Source organism: Leucoraja erinacea, chromosome 4 (genome assembly GCF_028641065.1).
Source record: "Leucoraja erinacea ecotype New England chromosome 4, Leri_hhj_1, whole genome shotgun sequence".
Taxonomy (NCBI): Eukaryota; Metazoa; Chordata; class Chondrichthyes; order Rajiformes; family Rajidae; genus Leucoraja; species Leucoraja erinaceus.
The window spans coordinates 65,876,291-65,898,684 of NC_073380.1; the positions used below are offsets into that span (position 1 = coordinate 65,876,291).

General features: G+C 42.6%; 1 protein-coding gene across 4 annotated transcripts in view; it reads right to left on the reverse strand.

Moving 5' to 3' along the window:
• Positions 1–22,394, reverse strand: part of jph1b (junctophilin 1b) — a 156,025-nt gene that overhangs the window by 79,422 nt on the left and 54,209 nt on the right. The window contains exon 3 of one of the 4 annotated variants that reach the window (XM_055634501.1): positions 9,429–9,450. The exons of the other annotated variants lie outside the window; for them this stretch is intronic. Coding sequence (XP_055490476.1) covers positions 9,444–9,450 — 7 coding nt within the window. The 3' untranslated portion in view covers positions 9,429–9,443. Of the gene's footprint in view, positions 1–9,428; positions 9,451–22,394 lie in introns of those variants that run through there. 4 annotated transcript variants of the gene reach the window in all.

Below are 22,394 nucleotides of genomic sequence, written 5' to 3' on the forward strand. Positions count from 1 at the left end.
CCGCTGCTCTCTCTTCATATTGTGTTTTTGATTTTTTTGTCTTTGGATCGAATTCTGTCTTTAATTTGTGTATTGGTGATGTCTTTATTATTTATTTTACTCCGATTATATGTCTTTTACTCTTGTTAATTCTGTAAGGTGTCCTTGAGGCTTTTGAAAGGCGCCCACAAATAACATTTATTATTATTATTATTATTATTATTATTATTATTATTATTATTATTATTATATCATAGAAAGATCTCCAGTGCCATATTTTGCCTTCATATGACCTACATTCCACAATAATGTTTGAATCTGCACATGAGCTTATTGATGCACATTGGGGATTATATTGTACATTCAATTTTATTTCACTATGGCACCTCTAACTTTTATGCCGGGCACAATTTGTGGATGCTGGTTTACAAAGAAGAATAACAAGTACAAGAGTAACTCAGTAGGCTAAGCAGCATCTCAGAGTATTCCAGTACTTTGTGCTTTTTTAAATGTTGGACACCTATTTTTTTGTCCATGAGATATGTATGTCATTTATTGTATTCAACCAAGGTTACGAAAATTGTTCTGTAATAAAAGCAGAAAATACTGGAATCACTTAGCAGATCAGGCAGCATTTATGGAAAGAGAAACAGAGGTAAGGTTTAAGATCTGATCTACAACTGGCCAGTTTCCCTAAGAGCAAATGTTATTTGGTGATTTTTTTTAAAATGTTAATGATGCTCTGAAAAGTTATTATTAATTATGTTCAAAAACGCACAACACCAGGAAAATACAAAAACATACATCTAATAAATGAGCTAAGTAGGTTTCTGCCTCAAAACTGGTTTCCATGGCAACAAACATTTTTGCCTTTGCCAAGCAGGTTATGCCTAAAGCACTGTTGTTTTGTAGGTGAAAGGTTACCGTACCCAAAAGAGGCTAAGAAGGTACTTTTTGACCAATGCAGTGGTATGGCCAACCAGGGAATGCCAGACTGCAACATCTTCCTGAAGCAGAAAGAACTGCAGATGCTGAAATTTTGGAAAAAATACAAAGTACTGGAGTAATTCAACAGGTCAGGCAGCATCTGGACTCAGCATCAGCAAACCCGGACTTCTTCAGGGTTTGATAAAGGGTCCCGACCAAAAACGTCATCTGTCCTCCACAGATGCTCCCTGACCTCATCAGTTACTCCGGCATTTTATGTTTTGCTGTAGAACGCCTTCCCAATGTTCCTAATAGTTTTCTGATGGCAGACATCATTTCCAACCTTCTGCAGGCTCTATTGTTAACACTCATTGACTACCTTACACCCCAATGTATATGTAGATGACAGAAGAAGGGAAATTCTGGGCACTGGCAATTTTATCAACTCATGCTTCTACACTATTTGAGCCATCTATAGCTCTGGGAATCTTAAGTTCCCATTTCTTGGTTCCAAGGTCAATATCTGAGGATCTGTTTTGCTGATGGAATTCCTATGGAGTCAAATGTCTCATCATGTAATTTGAGCTTTGATGGCAGAACTCGTTTACAGAATTACAGATCAGATTTCAGATTTGCATTCTCCAGCAGTAAAAAAAACAATTTTCCAAGCAAGGACCTTCAGCTATAAGCCGACACAACACCTAATCTGGTTACAAAAATGTAGAAGAGGCATTCAGCATTTCCATTGATCTATACTCGGAACAAATTTGAGTCAAGTTGGATTGAAAGCTGCTTTAGAGCTTGTTCCTTCCAGTTTTTTTTTACTGTGAATGGCTGCACTGTAAATCACAGCTCAATGAGGTATGAAAATGGTGTAAGGGTTTCAAGTTTTGTATCTTCTAAACCGTGCCTTACCAAGAACAAATGGAAATGAAGATTCCAAAGTCTAATTATTATATTCAAATTTTGTAAAGATGAGCCATGTTGACACGAACACAAAATGTTGAATTTCCTCTATCTTTTCACCACCTGTTATAAATTTTCACAGCTTTCTCTGGGTGGAAAAAAATTTTGCACTCCATAAAGGACATGGTTGAAACACATTCAGGATCCAGATCCACTCACCAGTGCCTACATTAAGAACTTCACATGGATAGTCTTAGTGTAATTATAAGGCAATAATGTTTGCATTGTCACCTTGTCATGGTGGAGAATCTTGTGTGGTACTGAGATCCTGAGTGCGATGCTATCTAGAGATATGCTCCTGATAGGGCCACCCATGGCGGTAAGGTCGACGGGGAGGACTCTGACAAAGAGCAATCCAACCAAGACCTCAATGGTGGAACAGGCGGAGGATGATGGCTGACCTTAGTGGAGCGTGACAACGGCTGGGAAAGCGGATGAAGGCTGCAGCAGAAAAGGGTCTCCGGTCGTCTTGGACTCTATGCCACTGGATCCCGACCCAGATCTGTCACGGACCGCGTGGTGGCTGCCTGTGCACCAGTCTCTCCACGTTAAATAAAGTCACGCACAGGCGTCCTCCAACCCTGGCGACATGACCGAGGGGGGCCTAAAAATGTTTGGAGATACAGTACATCCTCGTCTAATTGGCACTGATGCAGAGTAAGCACATCAACATCACTTAAAACAGCCTGGCACCATGGGTACTGTTTGGGGGCACCAGTTTGTCATAATTCTCTCCGAGCTTCTTGTTCTGCAGGTGATTTATCGTCACCTTCCCCTGCACCCCCTCCCTATCCATTTACCAACCAGTGCCCAACTCAGCACCATGGAGCATCAGGCACATTTCTTGTCCTCTGCTCGCCTATGTGTGGTCAGCAATTGTAATTCAATAATGAAGTGCAAATAAATCTTGGCCACAAGATTGACTCAAGTCTCTTTGAGGAATCGGACATAGTGAGTGATCCTATTGATCTTCTGCTTGTTCAAAGTGTAAAATGAACCCAATATGCTCAATGATTCATGAATAAAAAAACATTGGCTTAATGCCAGAAAAAGCACAGTAAATTCTGTAGATGGTGCACAGCATAAGTTTGCTACTGAAAAATTATCTCATGAACATTGGATGGGTTTGGACACTACAGAAAAGGCCCTTCATGGTTATTTCCATATTTTGCATACGGAAAGCATATTTCGCTTGGGCAGCTTACAACCCAGCAATATGAATATTGATTTCTCCAATTTCAAATGACCCTTGCATCCCCTTCTCCCTCCATCCCTCCCACACACTAGTCATCCTGCTTGTTTGATAGTTGTTTGATTGTCCTGATAATCCTTCATAGCAAAAGGATTTGAGGATTTGAGTATAGGAGCAGGGAGGTTCTACTGCAGTTGTACAGGGTCTTGGGTAGACCACACCTGGAGTATTGCATACAGTTTTGGTCTCCTAATCTGAGGTAAGACATTCGTGTCATAGAGGGAGTACAGAGAAGGTTCACCAGACTGATTCCTGGGATGTCAGGACTTTCATATGAAGAAAGACTGGATAGACTCGGCTTGTACTCGCTAGAATTTAGAAGATTGAGGGGGGATCTTATAGAAACTTACAAAATTCTTAAGGGGTTGGACAGGCTAGATGCAGGAAGATTGTTCCCGATGTTGGGGAAGTCCAGGACAAGGGGTCACAGTTTAAGGATAAGGGGGAAATCTTTTAGGACCGAGATGAGGAAAATATTTTTCACACAAAGAGTGGTGAATCTCTGGAATTCTCTGCCACAGAAGGTAGTTGAGGCCAGTTCATTGGCTATATTTAAGAGGGAGTTAGATGTGGCCCTTGTGGCTACAGGGATCAGGGGGTATGGAGAGAAGGCAGGTACGAGATACTGAGTTGGATGATCAGCCACGATCATATTGAATGGCGGTGCAGGCTCGAAGGGCCGAATGGCCTACTCCTGCACCTATTTTCTATGTTTCTATGTTTCATTGCACATATCCCTCAGTTATCACTTCTTCCACAGCCAATAATGGACCATTATGGGCTCCACCTTACTTTGGTCATCGTTGTGGGCTCTGATTTGTCCTGTACTTTTTCATACTATTAGTTTCCCTCTCCCCTGAATCTCAGTTTGAAGATGGGTCTCAACCCAAACCATCACCTATTCCTTATCTCCAGAGATGTTGCCCGATCCGCTGAGTTACTCTAGCATTCTGTGTCTATCTTGGATGTAAACCAGCATCTGCAGTTCCTTCCTACACCTTCCTACACTTTTACATACAACTAGTTCAATGATGTATGATTTATTCATGTGGGTCTCATTAGTTATTAATGAAGCTGCCATCCCACAAAGAAAGCCTCACATATGACATGACTAACCTGCACTTTCTTTAGGACCTCCAAACTTAACGAAAACTCCTTTAAGTCTTGTTCAACCATGAAGTGCACACCATTCAACGTGACTAAGGGTATCCAGGTTCCATAATATGTTGGTCCATCATACACACAATGGATCTGGATGCAACTTTGCAAACTTTGACAGTGGCTCTCTATCCAATTGTGTCCAATTAATGCTTTTCGAGTAAAGATCTAGTATGTATGATCTTATGGAGGTGTGTACGATCATGACGGGAATAGATAGAGTAAATGCACAGGGTCATTTACCCAGAGTAGGGGATTCAAGAACCAGGGGACATATGTCTAACGTGAGGGAGAAAAATTTAATCAGAACCTGAGGGGCAAATTTTTCACACAGAAGGTGGTGGGTATAATATGGAACAAGCTGCCTCAGGAGGTAGTTGAGGCAAGTACTACAACTACATTTAAAAGACATTTTGACAGGTGCATGGATAGGAAAGTTAGAGTATGGGCCAAACTTGAGCAGATGGGACTAATATAGATGGGGCATCTTGGTCAGCCTGGGCAAGTTGGGCTGAAGGATCTGATTCTGTGATGTATGACTATTACGACATTGCTCCATACAATTCTGGGTTATTAACCTGCACTTAGGATATTGGAATTGTGAAGGAGAATTCATGGCGCAAAATCTGCATTGGAGACTAATCATTGGCTTCCTTTTTGAAGTTCTAACCTTTGTTAGAAGGATAGAGAAAGTCAGAGAGAGCAGATTCCAGATGGCCACGAGGAACAGAGCACAGGTGGTCAACAAAGTGGTTGCTTCATCTGCGATTGTCTGACATGGCAAAAAATTAGACATGGCGATAATGTTCCTGGTATGCGGCCTGGTATTTAATATTAGTAATATTAAATATAAAATACACACATCCATTGTTAACCAACTCCTTTAATTCATGGCTTGAATTGCACATTTTTTTCATCACAATGAATATTTGAATGTGTGAATAATGCATTGTTATAAAAGTTATGCCTCTTTCCTATCGGGCATCAATCCTAAAAAATCTAAACTTACTGAAGGTGCTCTGTACTTACTGTAGATTTAAAGATTGCCACATTCTAAAACTATCAATTAAATAAAATATTAGAAATAATAGCTGATTAAAGAGATCAGATAAATATACCGGGCTAATTACCACAGAGCTGCTTACACATCTGCTCCACAACATATTGGGAGCTGGTGAATGACAAAACTGCCCCCAGCAAACACATCCAAAGGAAGACGTTTCCATTCGACAGATGGGAGGGAGAAGGAATTTCACAGCAATTTTATCCAGGATGCAATCACATCCCAGAAGACAGCATAGATGCAAGAAGTAAATTACTATTTAGAAGCTGGATAGAGTGAATTTATGAGGAGCTGAAGGGGGGGAATTCAGCAGACACTAGCCCTGTCAAGCAGAAGTCATTAATTCATTATCTGATGAGCTGAAGAATAATGGATAGCCATAATATAAACCGTGGCACAGGTTTCTAAAGAATGTCAAGATGTGCAAGTGGGGGATGGAGAGAAGAAGAATGCAGAATATGACACCATACAAGGCTGAAGTGTATATATTTCAATGTAAGGTGTATTATAAATAAAGTGGATGGACTTAGAGCCTGGATCAGTGCATGGAACTATGAGGTTGTGGCCATCACGGAGACCTGATTGCGAGAGGGACAGCTCAATGTTTCAGGATTTTGATTTTGCAAGTGTGATGGAGAGGGAAGATGTAGAGACAGAGGAGTTTCTCTACTAATCAGCAACAAAGTCATTGCAGCCCTCAGACAGAGAGGACATAGTGGAGTGTTTATCCACTGAGTCAATAAGAAAGGTGCAATCACTCCAATAGGATTATACTATAGCAGGGCTGCCAACTCTCACCCTTTGAACGTGAGACTCACGCCCCCAAGCAAACTCTCACGCCCTCACGCTCATCAGAAATTTCTCAAGCAAACTTATCGAATGATGTAAGGCCTGGATAAAGTGGATGTGGGGATGATCTTGAACCAGAGGGCACAGCCTCCGAATAAAGGGACATACATTTAGAAAGGAGATGAGTAGGAATTTCTTTAGCCAGAGGATGGTAAATTAGTAGAATTCAATACCACACACGGCTGTGGAGGCCGTCTTTGGGTATTTTTAAAACAGAGATTTATAGGTTATTGATTATTAAGGATGTCATAGGTTATGGGGGGAAGACAAGAGAATGGGATTGAGAGGGAAAAATAGATCAGCTTTGATTGAATGACAGCGTAGGCTCGATAGGCTGAATTACCAAATTCTGCTCCAAATTTTATGATGCAGCAGCTTAACAAGACTCCTTGGAATGCCCCTTCTATACCCATGACATCTACCCAGCTAGATGGGCGGCAACGGCATGGGCTAACCACCACCTGATGTAGCCCTCCAAGCCACACACCATCCTGACTTGGAAATAAATTGCCGTCCTTTCACTGTCACTGAGTCAGAATCCTGGAACTCAATAGACAATAGACAATAGACAATAGGTGCAGGAGTAGGCCATTTGGACCTTCGAGCCAACATCGCCATGCACTGTGATCATGACTGATCATCCCCAATCAGTACCCCGGTCCTGCCTTTTCCCCATATTCCCTGACTCCGCTATCTTTAAGAGCTCTATCTAACTCTCTCTGGAAAGCATCCAGAGAATTGGCTTCCACTGCCTTCTGAGGCAGAGAATTCCACAGATTCACAACCCTCTGTGTGAAAAGGTTTTTCTGCATTTCCGTTCTAAATGGCTTACCCCTTATTCTTAAACTGTGGCCGCTACAGAAGGACCTCTTTGCTCCTGTGCTCAACTCCTCTTGTTATAAAGACCAGTGCCTAACAGCATTGCAGGTGAACCCACGCCGCAAGCACTGTAACGTTTCATGAAGACGGTTCACCACATCCTTCTCAAAGGATTTGAAGATAGGAAATTAAATGCTGGCTCAGTCTGCAAAACCCAGATCCCATGGACAGTTAAACAAAGGGGTTGGCTTTGTCCATGTCAGATCAATGACATAGGCTGGAACAGGGTGAACCTCCTAATGAAAGAGTATCAGGATTTATGTCCTAAATTAGAAACCAGGACCTGGAAAGGATCATAATCTATGGATTACTTTCCAAGCTGTGAGCAAACTGGCAAAGAAGTAAATGGATTAGAGGGTTTAGCATGTGGCTAAAGGGATGATGTGGGCACCAGCACCTGTTTTGGCACAGGAAGGAGTACCGCTGATGGGACTGGCTTCATTTGAACAGGGATGGGACGAGTATCCAGCTGTAGGGGTAATTACAGAAGCGGCAAAGGGGTTAAACCGACAAGAATGGGGGGAGTGGGGCGGGAGTCTTTGCAAGAATTTAAACAGTCTAAATATAAACTATCCAGGAAAAGAATAAATAAAACGAGGACATGGTGCACAGGAGTCTTGATGGATGGCCAACCATAAAGTGAGAGGCAACAGTGTTGAAAAATGAATTGGATTTTGTGTGCAGAAATGCATGCAGGGTCTGGAATAAAACAGATGAGTTTGAGACAGCCATCCATTGGGAGGAACCAGACAGAGAAGGGAATACCGAGAAATGGCTACAGAAAAATCATGATTGGGTGCTAGGCATGGCAGGGTAGATTCAGGGAAGATAGAAAGGAGAGGTGAGATAAAACTACTTACTTGGAATAATATTGGCAGTTGAAAAAATAGGTAGCATAGAGAAATACAAAAATAAAACCCATTTGGATAGAGGTCAACCATTGACAATTATTTCACAGACAAAATTCAGAAACCAAATTTCAGAATTAGTTAACAACGAAAAACAAAAGCTGGGATTAAACTGGTCTTTCTCAGGTTGGCATGCTGAGATTAGTGGCATACTACAATGATCTGTGCTTAGGCCCCAGTGATTCACATTTTCCATTTACAATTTGGCAGAGCGAACCAAATATCCTATTTCCTCGTGGCTCACATTGCCTGACAGCTTCTTCCAGCTCCCATTTCTTAAATCCTCATTCTACTTATAATAAATACTTGTTGGCGGCACGGTGGTGCAGCTGTAGAGTTGCTGCCTTACAATGCCGGAGACCCGGGTTCGATCCCGACTATGGGTACTGTCTGTACGGAGTTGGTACGTTCTCCCCGTGACCTGCGTGGGTTTTCTACGAGATCTTAAGTTTCCTCCCACACGCCAAAGACGTCCAGGTTTGTATGTTAATTGACGGTGTAAATGTAAATATTGTCCCTAGTGAGTGTAGGATAGTGTTAATGTGCAGGGATCGCTGGTCAGAGCGGATCCAGTGGGCCAAAGGCCTGTTTAAATTAAACTAAAGGATCAACCAGACCACTTCAAAACTAAGGGAGCAAAAAACATGCAGAAAAACTAGGGAAATAAGTAAAATAAAGGAATAATAAACAAGGGAGATTTCAATTACTATGATTTTAATTGGAAAAGAGAAATAACGGAGATTAAGGGATGAAGTCCGAACAATTTTAACTGGACTTTTTTCCGACCCAATATTTAGGAAACTCATCAAGAGAATTTTTAATTAAAACAGAAGAAAAAAGTAAAAAATGCGTGGAGCACCTGGCCCAGCTCTGAATTTGGACAGGATAAACTTACATCCAGTTTCAGCTTAGTTTATTATGATGTGTACCATGGTACAGTGAAAAGCTTTCTGCTGCATGCTAACCAGTCAGCAGAAAGACAATACATGATTAAAATGGATCCATTTATAGTTTATAGATACATGATAAGGGAATAACGGAATATATGATAAGGGAATAACATTTAGTGCAAGGTAAAGACAGTAAAGTCTGATCAATGATAGTCCGAGGGTCATCAAAGATATAGATAGTAGTTCAGCACTGCTGCTTGTGGTAGGATGATTCAGTTGCCTGATTAAGCTGGGCAGAAACTGTCCCCGAATCTGGTGGTGTGCGTTTTGCCCACTTCTATACCTTTTGCCTGATGGGAGAGGGGAGACGATGGAGTGGCCAGGGTGCGACTCGTCCCTGATTATGCTGCTGGCCTTGTCGAGGCTCAGTCAATTTTGTCCTCCTCACAAGTATCTGGAATTTGGTGAAAAAATTGAGAATTGATGCACCTACGTCAAACAGTCCGATTCAGTTGTACTCACAGAATCAATTGGTCAATATATCGCCTCCTCTATTGTGATCCATTGGTACGTCACGTCCTGCAAGAGTGGTGCAACATGATGTACAGACAGAAAGGTGCAACCCTGGGAATCCACAACATCTATTTCAGATCACATTAAAAATCATGGCAACACATAACCTGGGCTAGGAAACTCCTGTGTACCACTTTCTGTCAGTTGAGGGATCCATTTTATCAGTTCCAAGCAATACTTGCAAAGTAGCAAAAACATAGAATATACTCTGGGTGAGGAACCTTCATGTTCATCACCAAGAATGGCTTGACAGCACCAGTAATAACCAACCCAGATAAATCTCAAAGGACTTTATTGGGTCTGCAGCAGTTAGCAATAAATAAAAATGAGGGTAAAAGTATTTGGCAATTTATGAGACCCCCCCATTCATAGTAAGTGTTGTATTTCTTCAAACATGTGGCATTTCAGACGTGTACTTTGGCCCATCAGTAGCAGCTATATCTGTAACCTCTTACCCTGGTATATTCCTAACTCTACCATAATAATTCGGCATTCGGATTACTCTGGTTCAATATGAGTGCAGAAAGACATGCGTAAAGTAACACCAGATGTACCCAAAAATGGCCTGAGAACCTGGTAATGCTACAAGGCATTACATGCATGTTAAATGACAAAAACAGGATGCAATAAACAGAGCAGGGCAAAAAATGACATCAAACTTTTGCAATCCCGTTTAATGGTAAGAGTGGTATCCAAGATTATCCCCATCCTCAATGATTGCCATTCCCATCTTACGTGAGACAAAGAAAGGACTTGACTACCCACAAGAACGTTCAATGGGATGTGCCAAATGGGCAGTCCATCTTGGCTTCTTCCTCAGATGCCCACTATTCTTCAGCCCCTTTAATGCCATCCAGGCAACATTTCTTGTTTTTTGTGTAAAATTGTATGTATGCACTGAGTACGAGCAGCTTTCAGTTTCACTGTACATGTATAGTGACAATAAATGGCATATCTATCTATATCTATCTAAAGCACTGGATTCAGCAAAGATTATGGAACCAGCCAACATCTTGGCTATAGTATTGAGGACTGAGTATTATTGCATTGCCCCAATAATAGCTGCATCTCTTGCCAAACTGTTTTGATACAGTTGCAACACAAATATCTACCCAGCAATGTGGAAAATTGCACAAGTATGTTCTACATGCAAATAGAACATAGACACCAAAAGCTGGAGTAACTCAACGGGACAAGCAGAATTACTGGAGAGAAAGAATGGGTGACGCTTCGGGTTGAGACCCTCCTTAAAACATAACCAATTTGGCTAACATCCACCATTTTAATCAAAACCTGGAAGTGTAATCACTAGTGCTATCCAGCGGGACTTACTCTCCATTAACTTGTTCAATAATGTCCATAAGTTTCGATTTCCCAAGACCTCAACTTGGACCAATGTGTTACATTTCCAGAGGCTAGAGCAATGGTCGTCAATGAAGCATTTGACCCAGTGTAGCAACAGGGAGCCCAAATAAAACTGACGTCAATGGTCAACAAAGGAAAAAGATCCAACGATTAGAATCAGAATTCTCACAAAGAAAGATGTCACAGTTGTTGGTGGTCAGTCATCATTGGCCACAATAAATTACACAAGTTCCTTAGGCCTGTGTCCCAGCCTCAGCCATGTTCATCTGCTTTCCCAGCACCCTACTTTATTTTATAAATGTGATAATGAGGGATATTCACAGCCAATTGCACATTAATCTCTATTTATGAGCACTCCTCAGCATATGGCACAGTCCATTTCTGCTAAAAGAAAGATTTAGACCAGGTTTAATGTGACAGGTCTAATAAAACAGGCCTAATAAGTGACACAAGTGTGTCCAAAATGTCAGGCAATGATCATTTCCAATCTACTCTACCCTTGATATTCATTGGCTTTAGTGCGAGCTCTCCCATCAAATCCAGGGAGACGGGGGTCAACACTGACTTGAAACTCAATTGAATTATTTACAAAAATACTGTGGCTACAAGGGCAGGTCAGAGCCTGCAACTCACTTCCCAACAACTTCCTAAATAATCTTGCAGGGATGACTTTCTTCCACTCTGGTTCATTATTCTGAAATGCCTGGTGAGACCAACGTGTGGTCGACAAACTCTCCCTGTCACAGGTGAACTGGATGGGTGGGTAGTTTGGGAGGTGCTGTGATCCTTCCACAATTTTGCTGGACTTTCACGAAAAATGAGCAAAGTTCTTAGAAACATAGAAATTAGGTGCAGGAGTAGGCCATTCGGCCCTTCGAGCCTGCACCGCCATTCAATATGATCATGGCTGATCATCCAACTCAGTATCCCGTACCTGCCTTCTCTCCATACCCTCTGATCCCCTTGGCCACAAGGGCCACATCTAACTCCCTCTTAAATATAGCCAATGAACTGGCCTCGACTACCCTCTGGCAGAGAGTTCCAGAGATTCACCACTCTCTGTGTGAAAAAAGTTCTCTCATCTCGGTTTTAAAGGATTTCCCCCTTATCCTTAAGCTGTGACCCCTTGTCCTGGACTTCCCCAACATCGGGAGCAACCTTCCTGCATCTAGCCTGTCCAACCCCTTAAGAATTTTGTAAGTTTCTATAAGATCCCCTCTCAATCTTCTAAATTCTAGAGAGTATAAACCTAGTCTATCCAGTCTTTCTTCATAAGACAGTCCTGACATCCCAGGAATCAGTCTGGTGAACCGTCTCTGCACTCCCTCTATGGCAATAATGTCCTTCCTCAGATTTGGAGACCAAAACTGTACGCAATACTCCAGGTGTGGTCTCACCAAGACCCTGTACAACTGCTAGCTCAGATGCTATTCTTGGTGCTAGCTCAGATGCTATTTTATCCACTTTAAAGCAGTCTAAGACTGACATTGCCACATGTTAATGGAGATGCTCCAAGATGCTTTGGGGTCATCCACGAGGATATGCCTCCATCCTGGCAATTTTGCCATGACAGAACTTTGAACAGTGCCTTGTCATCTTGGTATTAGGCATGTAAATAACATAGCTTGCCCATCATAGCTGAAGGCGGTTATAGTGTCACAGAGCTATATAGAATGGAAGCAAGCCGTTTAGCCCACCTTGTCCATGCTAACCAAGCTGGCATTCTGCACTTATCCCATTTGACCACTTTGGCTTATATCTCTCCAAATCCTTCCTGTCAGAATGAGGTTCAATTCCTACCTGTGACGTGAATTCCACATTCTCTTTGGTAAAGAAGTTGGAATTAATACAGGACTTTGTCATAAGGACATAAGGTCATAAAGAATAGGAGTAGCATTAGACCATTCGCCCATCAAGTCCACTCCGCCATTCAATCATGGCTGATCTAACTCTCCCTCCTAACCCCATTCTCCTGCCTTCTCCCCATAACCTCTGACACCTGTACTAATCAATAATTTATCTATCTCTGCCTTTAAAATATCCACTGACTTGGCCTCCACAGACTTCTGTGACAAAGAATTCCACATTCACCACCCACTGAATAAAGACATTTCTCATCTCCTTCCTAAAAGAACGTCCTTTAATTCTGACGCTATGATTCTAGTCGTAGACTCTCCCACTGGTGGTAACGTCCTCTCCACATCCACTCTATCCAAGCCTTTCACTATTCTGTATGTTGCAATAAGGTCCCCCCTCATTCTTCTTAAACTCCAACGGGTACAGACCCAATGCTGACAAACGCTCATCATAGGTTAACCTACTCATTCCTGGGATCATTCTTGTAAACCTCCTCTGGACCCTCTCCAGCCAGCACATCTTTCCTCAGATATAGTGCCCAAAATTGCTCACAATACTCCAAATGCGGCCTCACGCCTTATAGAGCCTCAGCATTACATCCCTGCCATTACATCTACAGGTCAAGTCACTCTTGACTCTTAACTTGTTGCTCAGCATGATTGAATTGGAGCACGATCACGAACATATACTGCATGTTATCTTCATGCAGTAACTCCACTACTGAAATTAAAGAAAGCTTGGTTCTATTGGTGGTGATGTAGATCAATTAATTTCCCACCAGTCTTGTAGCATTGCTCCACTTCTTGTTGAAATTTGTTGGAGGTGAACTGCAGTCTTACGGTGAGAAAGATTGGGGAAAAGTGCTGGGCCAATGAGCAGCCTTGCTTTAAATCAATCTGCACTGAGATTCCGAGAAGTCCACTGGTTAAAATTATATTTTGCAGACCAAAATGTTGCGGGAATAAAATGGAGACTTTGATGCACATTTCCTCTCTCCAGAAAAGCCCACACTGATGCAGAACGCTGATCGTAGTTCCAGCATTGCTTTTCATTTCTCTTTACTTCATTAATCTCCTTCTATAACTCCCCTTCAATGTTAAATGTTCAGCTTAACAAGCATTCATCAGCCTCGCTTAGGTCACATTAACAGCATTTGTGTCACCTGGGCAATATTTGTCTGCGTTGTGTCTCAGAGATTCCTGGCATTTTCTCCACCTCTCTCCTCTCTGCAATTTCAAATGCACTCGTTTTCTCACTTCCGAAAGGTCATCAACTGGAAACAATAATTTGGGTTCTCTTTCCAAAGACGTAAACTGCAGCACATAAATAGCCGCACAAAATGAACAGATAATTGGCAAGTGAAGCTCAACATTGACAAAAGCAAGGTAGTAAATTTTGGGAGGAAGAATAGGGAGATCACTTATTTCTTAAAATGTGCAAATCTTAGGAACATACAAGCCAGGATCTCCCAGTACAAATACATCAATCACTTGAAGCTGGGCCATGAGTTTACAAGGCTAATAAAAATTAAAAAAAACAAAACTAATGTTTACATCTTGAGGGATAGATTCGAGAAGTTGGGATGATATGCTGAAGCTGAGTTGCTTCTTATTCTAACCTTGTTGTTCAGCACGCATTATCCAGTAAGACCCTGATATCTTGTCTATAACGTTGCAATGTGTGTAGAGATGATTTATTAGCCAGATCTAGACGTAAGAGCTCCTCCCATACTGGTGGCACAGGTTCAGTGATGCTGCAGCATCTGTGGTCCTTGATTTTTGAGATTCATACTGTGTGGAAACAGGCCATTTCGTCCAACTCATCATGTCGACTGAGATAGACAGGGAAGTGCTGGAGTAACCCAGCAGGTCAGGCAGCATCTTTGGAGAAAAAGGATGGGTGACGTTTCGGGTCAGGACCCTTCTTCAGACTCACCGTGTTAATAAGAATCAAGTCAAGAGTGATCACGCTTCCATATTAATCCCAACATCTTTACTAAAGAGTGATAAGAATGTGGAGCTCCGCTCAGCAGGTAGAAAATAATGCAGACACATTCAAGAAGAGGCCGGCCCAGCATTTGAGCAAGAAGGGAACAGGTGATTACACTGATAGATTTTGATGAGGAAAGACAGCAGTATTCAAGAGATTATAGTATGAATTGACACGGCTAAATTACTTGTTTTGTGCCATAATCTCACTTAATTACAATAAACCTTTGTAGTTTTTTGGATAAGTATCAACATTCATCCAAATTCAAAAGTACCATTCCTACAATTATTTCATTTTCTTCACAAGTTGTCCTGTCATGAAAGTATCAATATGAATTTACCTACCCCTTTGCGAAGCTGTTTCACTTCATAATTATATTATTGAGGATCTTGTCTGACAAAAGAATGAAGTGCTATTTCAGAAAGAGCCTTTGTTTGGGACAATTCAAATATGACACCCGGTTTTCAATCTACATCAGATTTCCTGACACTGAAGATAACATTTCCCCCGATGTTCTCAATGCCTATAAAACATTATTTTGCCAGACGATGCCTCCATAGATACCGTCTTATTGTTCAGCATGAATTGCTAGTTCAAGTAGAAGAGTTTGTTTTATAGCAAGAGACAGAAACAGATCAGCTTTGAAGTAGCTATCCCCGACTCTGTTGTACTCTTATTTTGTTTAGACGTGTATTTTATGTGTTAACTCTGGAAGGAGAAGACAATAGTATGTGTCAGAACTGACATCTAGGGTTATTTTTGAAAGAGTCAATCAATCCCCTTTATAAAGAGGTAGACAATAATTATCAATCAGGATACTAGTGGCAACATTCATTTTGCTGCCACACAGACCTGTGTGCTGAATTATTTTTCTTAGGCCAAGAAATTACTCAGTACCACCTGTTCTGAGGTCACAGGTCATGTTGAGGTGGCTGGAAGTTTCACCGCGTCCCAAACCTTGCACACACTTGCTGCCTGTGGGATTCTTTGCTAAGCCCCAGTATTGTTAGATTCTGCCAGAATCCCCTTCACTACGAGCTTCCTGCACCTGCCTTGCCAATGGGGCTCAGAATATGCATGTTTAAAATTAGTACACCAAGCGATGGAATCGTGTTCATTCCATAGCAACAGAGTCACCAGTTGTGGAAAAGATGTGGTATCTTTAGGAGGTACATGTGTCATATAATATGAAATGCTTTAATTACCTTAATAAATCATAAGATAGTGAAGAGTAATATCTATTTCTCATCGACTTGTGAAACCATGGGAAAACACAAATATCCACCTCCGCCAAACATGTTCAGTTCCACTGCCAAAGATACAGCCTACTGCTGCTGCAATTTATTTTCTGGAAGGTTGGGACTTGAGCAACAATTTCTTTTTTGGAAGATCATGGGTGGAATAGGTGTGGCAGAAAATCCCCAGATAAAAGAAAATCCCCGTTGCTGGGCTGCACAACGACGCAGCGGTAGAGTTGCTGCCATGCAGCGTCGGAGACCCGGGTTCAGTCCTGACTATGGGTGCTTGTCTGTACAGAGTTCTCCCCGTGACCTACATGGGTTTTCTCCATGATCTTCGGTTTCCTCCCACACTCCAGACGTACAGGTACAGTATATAGGTAAATAGTAAGATTAAACGAGAACTTACCAGTTTGAAGTTTGATATTTATTTTATGAGGAGTAACGTTGAGGGATTACGTGAAGTCCCCGCCAGTACGCATGCGTGTCAATCTTCAAAGCAGCGGTGTGAAATCACAGACAACAGTAAATGAACTGAACATAGTAAGATTAGAGAAATAGGATACCAGTTGAACTTTATAATCGAGGGTGGGCGTGGAGGGCACGTAATCCCTCAACGTTACTCCTCATAAAATAAAGATCAAACTTCAAACTGGTAAGTTCTCGTTTAATCTTACTATTTTACTTCAGAGTCACGTGAGTGACTACGTGAAGATTTTAAAGCTCTGTGATTTCATGCCGTGGAAACGAGTCAAGTCAAGTCAAGTCAAGTTTATTTGTCACATACACATACGAGATGTGCAGTGAAATGAAAGTGGCAATGCTCGCGGACTTTTGTGCAAAAGACAAACAACCAAACAAATTATAAACACAATCATAACACACATATTCTTTTACATGATGGGTCCAGGCGTCATACACTGCATCAGTAGGCCAATGATGAATGAACATTAAGAATGCATTCAGACATGACATAGATATAGACATGTTGATGCTATTAATGAATAATAGTGACAATAGTAACCTCCCTCAACCTGGAGGAAGTATGAACCATACCTAACATAGAGCTGGCAATACCCCTGATTTGGCAATAGGTTTATTCTGAATATTTGGACAGATCAATAGTTTGACCATCCTGCAACCGCTAGGATGTGGTCCATCCCTGCTGCTGAGGTATAGCGGTCCTGGTGGAATGAGACTCAATGTCAATGTACACTCCTGTATATGCCAGACCCATATAACCATCTGGAGAAGGTTCGTAGTGATTCCTTCTAACAAGATTTTATGTAACTAACAATATTGCTGTCAGAGTCTATAAGGCTCTTGGGAACCTTGACATACTGGTGTAGATGTGTGATCACACGTAACCCAAGGTCCATGGGATATGCAACATCTAGTTTGGTCTTGTGTCCCTGTCTAATCTGCTTGACTAATCATAAACAAAACATGTTATTATAGCCCGCAGATATGATCATCCTATCCAGTGTAGCAATGACTGGACCCGTAGCGCTGTACTCAGCGCCATGGCATAATCACTAGTACGTGAGTATGACCATGGACAGGGATGTTGCTGGTGCCCATCGGTGAAGTGACGTAGTACAATGTTAACAACCCATATCTCTGCGTCCCTAGGCCTGGGAGGTTTTAAGTTGACGATACCTTCATATTCTAGATGTCAGAGGGTGAGACCGGACAGAGTGGTTTATGTTCTCAGCAGCCAAAATGATGAGGAGGTACTTCAGGCACAGTAATGGAATATTAACTTAATGTTATAATCCCATAAAATTGAATTTTAATGTGTCAGTCATCCGTGCCGAGTTAAACATAAGGAAGTATAAACAATGCTTCCCATTTCCTATGCAGATTGCTGCTATTTGGTGCTATCTGGATACATGGTTTTCAAATGTTTTTACAAATAAAAAACTGAAAAGTGTGGCGTGCAAAAGTATTCAGCCCCCCTGAGTCAATACTTTGTAGAACCACCTTTCGCTGCAATTACAGCTGCAAGTATTTTGGGGTATGTCTCTACCAGCTTTGCACATCTAGAGACTGAAATGTTTGCCCGTTCTTCTTTGCAAAATAGCTCAAGCTCAGTCAGATTGGATGGAGAGCGTCTGTGAACAGCAATTTTCAAGTCTTGCCAGAGATTCTCAATTGGATTTAGGTCTGGACTTTGACTGGGCCATTCTAACACATGAATATGCTTTGATCTAAACCATTCCACTGTAGCTCTGGCTGTATGTTTAGGGTCGTTGTCCTGCTGGAAGGTGAACCTCCGCCCCAGTCTCACGTCTTTTGCAGACTCTAACAGGTTTTCTTCCAAAATTGCCCTGTATGTGGCTCCATCCATCTTCCCATCAACTCTGACCAGCTTCCCTGTCCCTGCTGAAGAAAAGCATCCCCACAGCATGATGCTGCCACCACCATGTTTCACAGTGGGGTTGGTGTGTTCAGGGTGATGTGCAGTGTTAGTTTTCCGCCGCACATAGCGTTTTGCATTTAGGCCAAAAACTTCAATTTTGGTCTCATCTGACCAGAGCACTTTCCTCCACATGTTTGCTGTGTCCCCCACATGGCTTGTGGCAAACTGCAAACGGGACTTCTTATGGCTTATTTCAACAATGGCTTTCTTCTTGCCACTCTTCCATAAAGGCCCGATTTGTGGAGTGCACGACTAATAGTTGTCCTGTGAACAGATTCTCCCACCTGAGCTGTGGATCTCTGCAGCTCCTCCAGAGTTACCATGGGCCTCTTGGCTGCTTCTCTGATCAATGCTCTCCTTGCCCGGCCTGTCAGTTTAGGTGGACGGCCATGTCTTGGTAGGTTTGCAGTTGTGCCACACTCTTTCCATTTTCGGATGATGGATTGACCAGTGCTCCGTGAGATGTTCAAAGCTTGGGATATTTTTTTATAACCTAACCCTGCTTTAAACTTCTCCACAACTTTATCCCTGACCTGTCTGGTGTGTTCCTTGGGCTTCATGATGCTGTTTGTTCACTAATGTTCTCTAACAAACCTCTGAGGCCTTCACAGAACAGCTGTATTTATACTGAGATTAGATTACACACAAGTGGACTCTATTTACTAATTAGGTGACTTCTGAAGGCAATTGGTTGCACTGGATTTTATTTAGGGGTATCAGGGTAAAGGGGGCTGAATACTTTTGCACGCCACACTTTTCAGTTTTTTATTTGTAAAAAAAATTTGAAAACCATGTATCATTTTCCTTCCACTTCACAATTATGTGCCATTTTGTGTTGGTCTATCACATAAAATCCCAATAAAATACTTTTACGTTTGTGGTTATAACGTGATAAAATGTGGAAATATTCAAGGGGTATGAATACTTTTCCAAGCCACTGTATAACCCAGGCAGGCACTATGAAAACCCGGAAGCGGGAATCTTGCTGAATTTTGCAAGACCCGTCTATTGAGGCCAAATGGAGGAAGACATAAAATAACATTCCTCCCTAGTGTAGCGAGAATGCACCCTTCGCCACTATATGCCTCGTTCACTGTTGATTGAGCCTGGATGCAAGCATCTCAATAGTTAGTGTTCCATCGATCCACAATGTCATTAAATACTTTATGATCACACATTCATTCTGTGTTGTCATTGATTTTGCATAATAATACACCAGTGCTAAATGCGGTTTGGTAAAACTATCACCGGATACTTTGATTTGCTGCATCAGTGTGGGCTTTTCTGGAGAGAGGAAATGTGCATCAAAGTCTCCATTTTATTCCCACAACATTTTGGTCTGCAAAATATAATTTTAACCAGTGGACTTCTCGGAATCTCAGTGCAGATTGATTTAAAGCAAGGCTGCTCATTGGCCCAGCACTTTTCCCCAATCTTTCTCACCGTAAGACTGCAGTTCACCTCCAACAAATTTCAACAAGAAGTGGAGCAATGCTACAAGACTGGTGGGAAATTAATTGATCTACATCACCACCAATAGAACCAAGCTTTCTTTAATTTCAGTAGTGGAGTTACTGCATGAAGATAACATGCAGTATATGTTCGTGATCGTGCTCTAATTCATTCATGCTGAGCAACAAGTTAAGAGTCAAGAGTGACTTGATCTGTGGATGTAATGGCAGGGATGTAATGCTGAGGCTCTATAAGGTGTGAGGCCGCATTTGGAGTATTGTGACCAATTTTGGGCACTATATCTGAGGAAAGATGTGCTGGCTGGAGAGGGTCCAGAGGAGGTTTACAAGAATGATCCCAGGAATGAGTAGGTTAACCTATGATGAGCGTTTGTCAGCATTGGGCCTGTACCCGTTGGAGTTTAAGAAGAATGAGGGGGGACCCCATTGCAACATACAGAATAGTGAAAGGCTTGGATAGAGTGGATGTGGAGAGGACGTTACCACCAGTGGGAGAGTCTACGACTAGAAGTCATAGCGTCAGAATTAAATGACGTTCTTTTAGGAAGGAGATGAGAAATTTCTTTATTCAGAGGGTGGTGAATGTGGAATCTTTGTCACAGAAGTCTGTGGAGGCCAAGTCAGTGGATATTTTAAAGGCAGAGATAGATAAATTATTGATTAGTACAGGTGTCAGAGGTTATGGGGAGAAGGCAGGAGAATGGGGTTAGGAGGGAGAGCTAGATCAGCCATGATTGAATGGCGGAGTGGACTTGATGGGCGAATAGTCTAATTCTACTCCTATTCCTTATGACCTTATGTCCTTATGACAAAGATAGAAAGATTCTTGATTAGTACGGTTGTCAGGCAGGGCCAGCCTTAGGCCGATTCGACCGATTTTTCCTGCGTAAATTTTCCGTATTTCATATGGAAATACAAATTTGCTTTGTTAAACAAAGATTAAAAAAAAAAAATCTCCATACGGATTTTTTTTACAAAACGGACATGGATAATAACCGCTGTGGATAACAAACTATGTGTTAACTGCTACTGTAGCACTTATTAACAGCCAGTAGTTAACAAGTAGTTATACAATGGGTCATCAATGCATCGATCCACATTCCTCAGTAAATGCGTTAAATGTTGTCACTCGCTGCCGCCGGAGCGGCCGAGACTCTGGTCTCGACCCGGGGGCGAACTCAGCCGTGAGTATTCAACGCTAAACACCGGGAACGGACAGGCGGGCGGTGTGTGAGTGAGAGGGGGAGAGGGGGAGGGGCGAGAAAGGGTCAGATTTGTATGAGATCTGTGGCGTACCGGCGCGCTCTTGGTCGGGGGGGATAGAGTTAAAAGACCTGAAGCAGAAACGAAAGACAACAGGCCAGATAAGTGCGAGAGGGAGACAATCAGTGGATAAACAGATCTGTGGGTTGTGTTAACTCGTTCAGTGCCGGTACAACAGCAGACCAGGTTGGAGGTTTAAGCCTGTGTTAACATTGGTGTCGGGGTTAATGTCCGGGCCGGGGCACGGGTGGGATTTAACCCTGTGTGTGTGTGTCTGTCTGTCTGTCTGTCTGTCTGTCTGTCTGTCTGTCTGTCTGTCTGTGTGTCTGTATCTCTGTGGCTGTGTGTGTGTGTCTCTATCTGCGTGTGTGTCTGGGTGTGTCTGTGTGTGTGTATGTGTGGGGGGGGGGGCAGTGGAGAGACAGAGAGAGGGGGGGATTTTCAGTTTGCAAACCACACGTTTTCAGTTAAGAGTTGGACACGATTACTGTCAATACGAGCAGCTCACGGGTCAGAGTCAGAATGAGAAACACTGCTCGGCTCTCACACACACACACTCGTGGAGTGAACTGTAGAAATAAACGTGGCTGGGGGAAGAGGAGTGGGGGGGAGAGAGGAAATTGGAGAGAAGGGGAGAGAGAGGAAGGGGGAGGGGGAGAGAGAGAGGGAAGAGGGAGAGGGAGAGGGAGAGGGAGAGGGAGAGGGAGAGGGAGAGGAGAGGGAGAGGGAGAGGGAGAGGGAGAGGGAGAGAGGAGAGAGAGAGGAGGATGAGGGAAGGAAGGGGGAGAGGGCGGAGGGGAGAGAGAGAGGAGTGTGCCTTGCTTGGTGGAGAAGAGGGATGTGGGAACGCTGTACGCAGGTGGTGACACTCTCACACTGAGATCCCCCCCCCCCCCCCCCCCCCCCCCCCCCCGTCATTGCGCAGTCTATCTGACTCCCTGCACCCCCCCCCCCCCCCTCTCTATGGAGCAAAGGAAATATGCAATGTTTCGGGTCGAAACCCTTCTTCAGACCCGGCCCGAAACGTTGGCTATTTCCTTCGCTCCATAGATGCTGCCTCAAGCCCTGTCCCACTGTGTGAGTTCACCAAAGAGCTCTCCTGAGTTTAAATTCTCTGTGTAGCATCTCTGTCCCTATCTTCAAATTCCCACTTTGAAATAAAATATAACTTTCAACTTTAAAATTTCGCAGCAGGATCGCGATTAGTAGATTCCCACGCATTTTCAACCATCGTTCGATTCAGTGTAATTTTCACACCTGATTGACATCGTTTTTTTTAAAGATACAGTACATTACATAAATAATTTCAAGCATACCCGGTACTAAACGCACGAACATTAAGGT